We start from the raw sequence: 10,136 nt of genomic DNA on the forward strand, positions 1-10,136 counted from the left end.
GTGTGTGTGTCTGTGTGAGAGAGAGTGTGTGTGAGTGTGTGTGTCTGTGTGAGAGAGAGTGAGTGTCTGTGTGAGAGAGAGAGTGTGTGTGTGTCTGTGTGAGAGAGCGTGTGAGTGTGTGTGTGTCTCTGTGAGAGAGTGTGTGTGTGTCTTTGTGAGAGAGAGAGTGTGAGTGTGTGTGTGTGTGTGAGAGAGCGTGTGAGTGTGTGTCTCTGTGTGAGAGAGAGAGTGTGTGTGTGTGTGTCTTTGTGAGAGAGAGAGTGTGAGTGTGTGTGTGTGTGTGTGTGTGTGAGAGAGGGAAACATTCCCACCACACGCTGGTGACAAAAGGGGCTTCAAGAAAGTAAATGTGACAGTACAATTCACTGTGCGTGATCATTAGTTTCATATAAAACCAGTGAAAGTCTATGGTATATCCTCATTCACAGCCGCATGTGTGTGTGTGTGTGTGTGTGTGTGAGAGAGCGTGTGAGTGTGTGTGTCTTTGTGAGAGAGAGCGTGTGAGTGTGTGTGTGTCTCTGTGTGAGAGAGAGAGTGTGTGTGTGTGTCTTTGTGTGAGAGAGAGTGTGAGTGTGTGTGTCTGTGTGAGAGAGAGAGTGTGAGTGTGTGTGTGTGTGTACATGGATGAGGAACAATCGTGAGAGAGTGTCTGTGTGTGTGTGTGTGTGTTATATATGTCTTCAGTATCACCTCTGGATGATCGACGCAGATCGTGTCAATGTCGAGTCGCTTTAGAAGCTCCTCCAGACGATTCCTCAGCTCCGCAGACGCCATCGCGACCAACCGCTCATCTGCTTACAGCGCACTGTGATTGGTCCAGACGCACACCGGACTGCTGCGATTGGTCCAGACGCACACCGGACTGCTGCGATTGGTCCAGAACGCGTTCGCTCCACAACTGAAGACGCGCCTCCACTTCCGGTTCGGGCGGTTGTCAAAGAGCGCCACCTGCTGCACTTCTTACAAACACGCCTCAGAGCCCTTGGTTCTGTAATCCTCACTGTGCTGATCCTGTGCCTGTATCCTGCGTTTGTAAGAAACAAATGTGTCAAGACGTTTTACTTCAAACTGTCGCTGAAATACGAGTGCATAATCCATAATAACGCTTCCTCCAGTGAAAAAGTGCATCTGCTGTTGTCTCTTGCATCAAAATCCAGCCACATATGTGTTTAGAGCTGTTTAAACACTGCTTGATCTGTGCAGATTTCTCTCCTGATTCACACAAGAACACTTTTTCACTGGAGGAAGTGTTATTATGGATTATGGACTCGTATTTTAGTTAAAAACGTCTTAATGCTGGATTAGTTTCAGCTTTTGTCTTCTCCAGATGTTAACTGATGGACTGGAGTGCTGTGGATTACTTGTGGATTATTGTGATGTTTTTATCATCTGTTTGGACTCTCATTCTGACGGCACCCATTCACTGCAGAGCATCCATTGCTGAGACACTGATGCAGTGCTACATTTCTACAAACCTGATGAAGAGACAAACTCATCCTGATCTCGGATGAACTGAGAGTGAGCACACTTTCATCTTTGGGTGAACTATTCCTTCAACATTTCAAACTTTCACCTCAGACACCCACAGACTGACGGACATGAAGTCAGAAACAATCTTAGTGCAAGCTATCTTCATGGATTTAAAAAAGTCCACTTTTATGTGCAACAATTACAGAACACAATTCCATGCGCTGACAGAGAAGCACTGCTGGAGAGATGTGTGTTTATTGCTTATGTTCAGGTTTGTTGAAGCAGTAGGTCAGAAGTGACTGATGAAGACTCCCGCTCCACCCGCAGCATCACAGCATCATCAACTGAATGCCCAATCAAGCTCTTCCCATTTACATATTTTCTGTTGTCATACATAAACTAGTATAAATAGTGATTAAACACGACCCATTCATTTACATGTTAACCAGGAGTCACTCTCACTATACTCCTTAAATCCTGGTTATTATTATTTTTAAATACTTTTTATTTTACAATAAAATAGAATTATTGCAAATGTAACATCTTTTATTTATTTGTTACAATTGAAATAATAAAATAAAATTCATATTTACCTTATTATTATTATTATTATTATTATTATCATTTTAATACTTTTTAATTATAAAATAGGACTATTGCAATCTTAACATACTTGTTAAATAATTCAAATGAAAAAGGACCGCAGTATTGATCCAGATACTTCCACTAAACACGCCGCTCTTTCACTCTGTAGCTTATAGAATACACGGGGGACGGGCTTTAATAAAACCTAAACTCTTCCCATGTACTTCTTTCCAGTGTGTTCACGTAGATGTTTTCAGGGGCCAGAGTGAATAAATCTAGATTTAAATTAAAAGAGCCAAGACAGTCACATCGTTTTGGATCTGTTTTATTCGTATCAGACGATGTGATCATCACGAAGCGCGCAGCACTCTCCTGCAGTGTGTGTTTCATTCATACTCGAAGCTGGAGGCGCTCTCACACAGAAAGTCCAAAACAGACTCATAGAAGTAATAACTTTTGACGAGCCAGGAAATCCCTAATATGGACGAAGGCATCAAGTTATCGCTGTAGCTAAGCTGAATAACAAGCATAAACCGTAACTGATGAAACTATTGCGACAATATATGGTTTATGTGTGTTTTTAAATTCTTCTCCAGGTAATAAATAAAGTGTATGAATGATACAGTGCTAACTGACATAGCATTTATTACAGTACAGAAGCTATAAAATATATTTTCTGCCTTATTCTGTGATAAAAATGGAAACGGTGTTTGTAGTATATAAACCAATCCTAATCATAAAATTCTCATTAGCAAAATATATATCAAAAACATTATAGAATACAAATGGTTATTGTCCAGCAGTGTATTTTATTTCTTAGCCAATTAAAAGTAAGACATAAGAAAAGTCCCCCCCTCACTTCTGAAATTAAAACTTTAGCTATGTGCTGTGTTATCTTCATTTTAGGGATCAAATTGCGGCTCCACGTGAATTTTATTGTGTGGGAAAGGGGCCAAAATGGCTCTTTTGATGTTGAAGGTTGCAGACCCCTGCACTAAAGTAATATTTGCATTATATCTAAACTAATACTCGTTCACATCACTTCAGCAAAGTTTGTATATTTTTAAACACATTTTCAATAAAATAATTGATTTTTGTTCAGTAAATATACTGTCATCTGCGACGGCGTTTTAGTGCCACATTAAACATTTTTTAAAAATCTATGATTACGTGATTAAAGTCATAACATTTCGAGAATAAAGTCGAAATGTTACGAGAATAAAGTCGAAATATTACAAGAATAAAGTTGAAATGTTACGAGAATACAGTCGAAATGTTACGAGAATACAGTAGAAATATTTAGAGAATAAAGTCGAAATATTACGAGAATAATGTTGAAATGTTACGAGAATACAGTCGAAATATTACGAGAATAAAGTCAAAATATTACGAGAATAATGTTGAAATGTTACGAGAATACAGTCGAAATATTACGAGAATAAAGTCAAAATATTACGAGAATAATGTTGAAATGTTACGAGAATACAGTCGAAATATTACGAGAATAAAGTTGAAATGTTACGAGAATAAAGTCAAAATATTACGAGAATAAAGTCGAAATATTACGAGAATAAAGTTGAAATGTTTCGAGAATAAAGTCAAAATATTACGAGAATAAAGTCAAAATATTACGAGAATAAAGTTGAAATGTTACGAGAATAAAGTCGAAATATTACGAGAATAAAGTCGAAATATTCCGAGAATAAAGTTGAAATATTCCGAGAATAAAGTTGAAATGTTTCGAGAATAAAGTCAAAATATTACGAGAATAAAGTCGAAATGTTACGAGAATACAGTCGAAATATTCCGAGAGTAAAGTTGAAATGTTACGAGAATACAGTCGAAATATTACGAGAATAAAGTTGAAATGTTATGAGAATAAAGTCGAAATATTTCGAGAATAAAGTCAAAATATTACGAGAATAAAGTCGAAATGTTACGAGAATAAAGTCGAAATATTACGAGAATAAAGTTGAAATGTTACGAGAATAAAGTCGAAATATTTCGAGAATAAAGTCGAAATATTACGAGAATAAAGTCGAAATGTTATGAGAATACAATCTAAATATTACGAGAATAAAGTCGAAATATTTCCAGAATAAAGTCGAAATGTTACGAGAATAATGTCGAAATATTTTGAGAATAAAGTCATAGCAGTACGAGAATAAAGTCAAAATTACAAGAATAAACTCGTAGTAATACGAGATTAAACTCGAATTTTGAGAATATTTTGAAAATTAAAGTAAAAATTATGAAAATAAAGTCGTAATTTTGTTTACATGAATGTTGTAGTTTAAGTTGTTTTGTACAAGCACGTCATCTGCGGCAGTGAGTTCTTAGTTCTAAGGAAGGCCTTGCAAACATCAACGGTCATTTAAAAGGTAAGCTTAATTAAAAACTCTTTTAGTACACATTTGTAAATGCAGTTTGATGGAATTGGATAGATAGGGTATACGATGACGTTGCAGTTAAAACAGAGCGTAAACTATTGCATTTTTTATGCTAGCAATTGCGTTTTTTAAACTATCTTAACTGACCATATACAGTAAATATCATTAACCAGGAGATAACACTGGCAGTGAAATTTAGTAGTCAAGTTAGCGGAGCTGAATCTGTGAACGTTTGTGCGAGCTCTGTGTTCACGAAACATGGCATTGTTCTATCCTCTGATAATGCAGCACAGCGCAGAACTGTTAACAAACTCATATGTTGCACCAGTTGTTTGATTTAGTGTCCTCTGTCTCTTAATGTAATCCCAGACTTGCTCGATGAAGTTGAGATCAGATCTCTGTGTGGACCTGTTATCGGACAGCTGTTTCATACTAAATGTCACTGGAAAATTACACCCTATTAATGTTTGGAAATATTAAAACACATGTAAAAGCAAAGTTTTTAAAGGATTTTTTTCTTTTGGTAAAGTCTAAAATTCCAAATACTTTGCACAGTACTGTACTGTATATAATTTTCAGGATTTGTTGACGGTTTAAAAAATAAAAAGGTAAAGACATGCAGAAGGCATAAATATTCATTTTGTCCAAAGATGCGTTTTCACAGTTTCTTCCCACTAGTCTGACCAATTATTTTAAAGTTATCCAATTTAAACGTAACACTTCTGTGCACTACTTTGCAGGCCCATGATGGAGGAAACTAGGGATCATATTTCCTGAGAAATGGAGGCATCCCTGAGGAAGAAATTACGGCAACGAAGCAGCAAAAGGTATGGTGTTTTGGTTCATTTGATAAGTCATTAGGGTCATTGAATATGGTTCAACTATAATAAAATTATGAACACATAACAAAAATAATAAGAATACAATGTTTATTCAATTTTCTTTAATCCTTCTGTTAAAAGACAGTCCCTGTCTCGTTAACAATAACAGTACTTCTAAACTTCTCTGCCATGTCACAACCTAATATCCCTTTAAACATGCACCTACTGCAGGATGGGCAGACTTGACCCCCATCATCCCTAGTTAAGGGCCAGTCACACTACACTTTTCATTCCATTAACTTACATTTCATATGTATATCCGAGAGAGTGGAAACCATGGTACAAGTTTGGTGAACTCTAACCTGCAAATTCGTATGAAACCGTGTGGCCAGTAGAAGACTGATACATCATGGCATGACCTGGTGGCCACATGTAAAGAACATAAGTCTGAACCGTAGCATTGCAGGAAAGTGGTGTAGATTGTTTTTACATTTTGGATTTCAGTTTTTAAAAAGACACTGCAGAGCACGACGTCATATCACAGCCATTACAGCGTATGAAGACATTTTGCATGCTAATTTATTATTATTATTTTTTAAATAAATTTTGCAAGTCTAGCACACTTATAATTTTCAAGCAATCCAGACGATTCTTCAGATGTGTTTGATTAGGGATGGAGCTAAACACTGCAGGACCGGATGTGTCTTGACAGTTGTATCAAATCTGAGTGACCAGATTTTACATTTGGTTCTCCTTTTTAATAACATGTCCTTTTAGCTGTTATGAAACCGTATGATTAATATTCTTGTTCCAAAAGTTAACATGCGTGTCCCTCTTCTTTCACAGATTGATAGAGAAGTCATCCTGCTTATGGAAGATGCAGACCTGGCCAAGTACCTTGCATGAGAAAATGAGCAACTAGAGATATATGAGCCTCAGGACACCCTTCCTGATGTTTTTTTTTTTATTATTTCTGATGAAGACGTTAGCCTACATTCCTCACAAGACCATCCTGCAGGCATGGTGCTCAATGTCAGCAGTGACCCCGAGATCACATCTGGTCCACAACCGGCTACTGAGGAAGATTCTCTCAGTGACACAGTGATGCATGACCCTTGTGACTCACCACAAAATGTGCCTAACGATTTACAGAACAGGAACTTGACCATACACTACTCACATAGCTTCAACGACATGATTGAGGCATTTTCTGACCACAAGATTGTCACCCAGTCCTTGACAGTAAGACGTATACTTCCCAACGACTCCGAGGAAGCAGGTAGCGGGCCAGGCGTCCTTCTGGTCTGATTGCTATGAACATTGCACTGTCGGAACATCTGTAAGAGTGCCTTTCCTCAGGCATGACTTCAGCAGTGACACGTGGAAAGCTGCGCGGCGAGTCCTTCTTAAAGGGTTTAAAGACTGCATGCTCCACCATTGCTTGAGGAGATGCTGTTTGGGGCTGTATATACAACACTCCTGAAGTTTGTCAGCTGCCAGGAGCGAGATGTTCTCAATCAAGCACTCAACGACACGGATGAGCTTCTGGACATCATGAACACTTATGAGTGCAGGAGGAGGGTCACGGTTTCCTCTCTACCAGGAATACTTGACAAGGAACTCGTTCAGAAACCAATGTTCGTTATTGACTGCTGGAGGGAGGTCACAAAACTCCAGGCCTGATCTCTCTAAGCTGTGAAGAAATTCAACAGCTATACAAAGACTTGAAGCCTACACCAAAAGAGGTGACTGGGCTCTTGAAGTTCCCACCAGAAATGACAGAAAATCAAACAGAGGTCGCCAATCACTTGAAAAGGTAGATCAGGGAAATTGACGAAGACAAACTCAGCAGATTCGTGAGATTCTGTTCTGGTTCTGATTTGGTGGTTACAGAGGCTATTCAGACAGATTTCACTAGAAGGCCAATTGGACCTCTGTGACTCCTGTGACAATATCCCACAGTTCTGTGCTGAACTTAACTGTGTTCTGGAAAGTAACATCTGGGTCATGGACATTGTGTAGCTGGACATTTTTCTAAACACACACACATCACACACACCTTCAATGCCTGTAAATGTAGAATTCTGAAGAAATAGCAGGTTCATACTTGAAAACATAACAACGTTAAACATATTACACTGAAGCTTTGTATTTGTGACCCTGGAGCACACAACCAGTAATAAGGGTCAATTTTTAGAAATTGAGAGTTATGCATCATCTGAAAGCTGAATAAATAATCCCTCCACTGATGTATGGTTTGTTAGGATATGACAATATTTGGCTGAGATACAACTATTTGAAAATCTGGAATCTGAGGGTGCAAAAAAATCTAAATATTGAGAAAATCATCTTTAAAGTTGTCCAAATGAAGTTCTTAGCAATGCATATTACTAATCAAAAATTAAGTTTTGATATATTTACAGTAGGACATTTACAAAATATCTTTATGGAACGTGATCTTTACTTAATATCCTAATGATTTTTGGCATAAAAGAAAAATGTATAATTTTGACCCATACAATGTATTGTTGGCTATTGCTACAAATATACCCCAGCGACTTAAGACTGCTTTTGTGCTGCAGGGTCACGTATCATAACTGGAAATACACTGTATGTGTTGTGTTTACATCTTAGGTCTACATACAGTGTTGATTAAAAATTCTATACCCATTGAATTTCAGAAAAGAAAAATGGTATCAAATTTAAGGTCAAGCTTAGGAACATTACATTCATTATGTTTAAATACTGATTTATATTTCTATACTCACTGAATGTAGAATTCTAAAGAAAACCAGGTTTATACTTGAAAAGGTATACTTGAAAAGTTATTTGAGATCAAGCTTAGGAGTGTCAGCATGTAATGCAAAAAAAAGGTTTTGTACATATTTTGCATGTATTACGTTGATTATGGTTAGTTACTGGTGTACTGTAATTTCTTGTTTGTATAAGCATACACCACAACTGTTTTATTAAAAATGTTTATTACACTTACACAGCTCAAAATAATAAAATATATTAGCATGACACTTATTGTAATACAGTCTGAGTCTCTAATGTAATATAGATCTGAGTTCAAGTTTAATTATGCTTTCATTAAAATGCAAACATTTAAAGTTTTTCTTTCTAGATATTCTCTCGTATCTCATTTCTTAACAGAGTGTACAGCTCAGCTGCATGGTATGGGTCCACAGGAGCAGTTAAGACAGAGCTCAAATACAGTCTCGTCACAGGGGTGTAGCAAGCAGCCGCTTCCTCAGCAAGAACAGATTTGAGTTTGTCTTCTGCTGCACCATGAACTTCGGGCAAAGAGAACATCAGAACTGGGCGAACTGTGGGCAGTCCCTGGCCTGGTCTTATTTGGTGGGTGTTCCATGTTCTCACAACTTCATCTAGCTCATTCTGCATGACAAATAAAGACATTCATGGGCCACGTTCACACAGCAGCAGAGTACGGTTGTCAGTCCTGTATTTGAGTCATTAATACGGTTACTCTTGTCGTGTCAGAAAGTGACGTCGCCATCTTTGATTTTACTTTGGTCGCTGTCGCTATGGTTACTGGTAAGGTTGCACATTCATACAGACAGTATTCTAAACACAACTGTAAGCTGCTGTTTGAACGGGACATTTCGAGACTCAATCCCAAAAGTTGACAGTGTGAACGTAGCCAGTATTAAAACTGGATGTAGACTGAGCTCTCCAAGACCCCACAATGTTGCTATGGTTAGCACATTCATGGCAGTTTCAGGAGTGAGCTGTGTTCTGTACACACATGGAACCATAATTAGCCTTTTTCACACTTCCGGGTTCTGTGTTTCCGGCGTTCGCCAACGCAGGGTAAAGTTACTTCCGGTAACAATGGCGGAGTCTAAGAATAAGTGCTGCTGTAGCGTGCCTCAGTGCACCACTTCTAAACAAAAACAACCATATTTGAGTTTTCACGGGTTTCCTTTAAACGAAGACCAAAAAAGGAAATGGGTCGTCGCTATTAGACGGGAGGAAGGGTCTACGTTCGTAATTCGGAGAGCTAGCACATATGTCTGTAGTCAGCATTTTACCGCTGCCGATTACGTTCCAGGAAGTCCGCGGCTGAAAGTTGGTGCCGTTCCCAGTCGTTTCCCATGGAATAATTTCCATGCAGCCCCTCAAAGGCTGTCAACTTTTGAGAGAAGTTCGACTTGGCGTGGATGTACAGACAGTTGACAGTTATGTATGTGTGTGTCTCGTGTATGACCGTCAATTCTGTTACATACTATCAACATTCTCACTCTACTTTAGTAATATAGTTTGAAGGTTACAGAATTGACACTAATTCAGACAACTAGAAATCGTGATTTTCAAAAAAACAAACAATTATATATCTCGATGTTACAGGCGCTATATATATATATATACAATAGTGAACAGATTTAGTGTTTCTGATCAAACAATCAGATATTACACAAAATTTCCCTCAAAAGAAGTTTTCCAGGTGTTCTGGGAGTCTATTTGTTCATCTGCCAGCAATCTGGTGTACTGGACCAAGACACAGATCGTGTCAATGTCGAGTCGCTTCAGAAGCTCCTCCAGACGATTCCTCAGCTCTGCAGACGCCATCGCGACCAACCGCTCATCTGCTTACAGCGCACTGTGATTGGTCCAGACGCACACCGGACTGCTGCGATTGGTCCAGAGCTCCTACTCAGGAGCAGGGTCTAACCAGCACAACTGGTACTAATTGTGATGTAAGCAGACATTGACTGACCAAACGCGTACGGAAACGCCCTCACCCGCCATGATTTAAAACGCAGTGTAAACATACTGTAAACATTGTGTCAACTTATTCGCAAGTATGGAGAACAGCGATAGATGGGCGGACGCTGAAGTGCAGGCC

General features: G+C 38.5%; 1 protein-coding gene across 3 annotated transcripts in view; it reads right to left on the minus strand.

The window, feature by feature from the left end:
- prorsd1 (prolyl-tRNA synthetase domain containing 1) overlaps positions 1 to 9,886 on the minus strand; it is a 15,783-nt gene extending 5,897 nt beyond the window's left edge. For 2 of the 3 annotated variants that reach the window (XM_016503445.1, XM_016503447.1), the window contains exon 1: positions 691 to 880. In XM_016503445.1, coding sequence (XP_016358931.1) covers positions 691 to 774 — 84 coding nt within the window. In that variant the 5' untranslated portion in view covers positions 775 to 880. Of the gene's footprint in view, positions 1 to 690; positions 881 to 9,805 lie in introns of those variants that run through there. The other variant, XM_016503446.1, reaches the window with a different exon arrangement.
- Between the last annotated feature and the right edge of the window lie 250 nt (positions 9,887 to 10,136).

This window comes from Sinocyclocheilus anshuiensis, unplaced genomic scaffold (genome assembly GCF_001515605.1).
Source record: "Sinocyclocheilus anshuiensis isolate Anshui unplaced genomic scaffold, SAMN03320099.WGS_v1.1 scaffold2148, whole genome shotgun sequence".
Lineage (NCBI taxonomy): Eukaryota > Metazoa > Chordata > Actinopteri > Cypriniformes > Cyprinidae > Sinocyclocheilus > Sinocyclocheilus anshuiensis.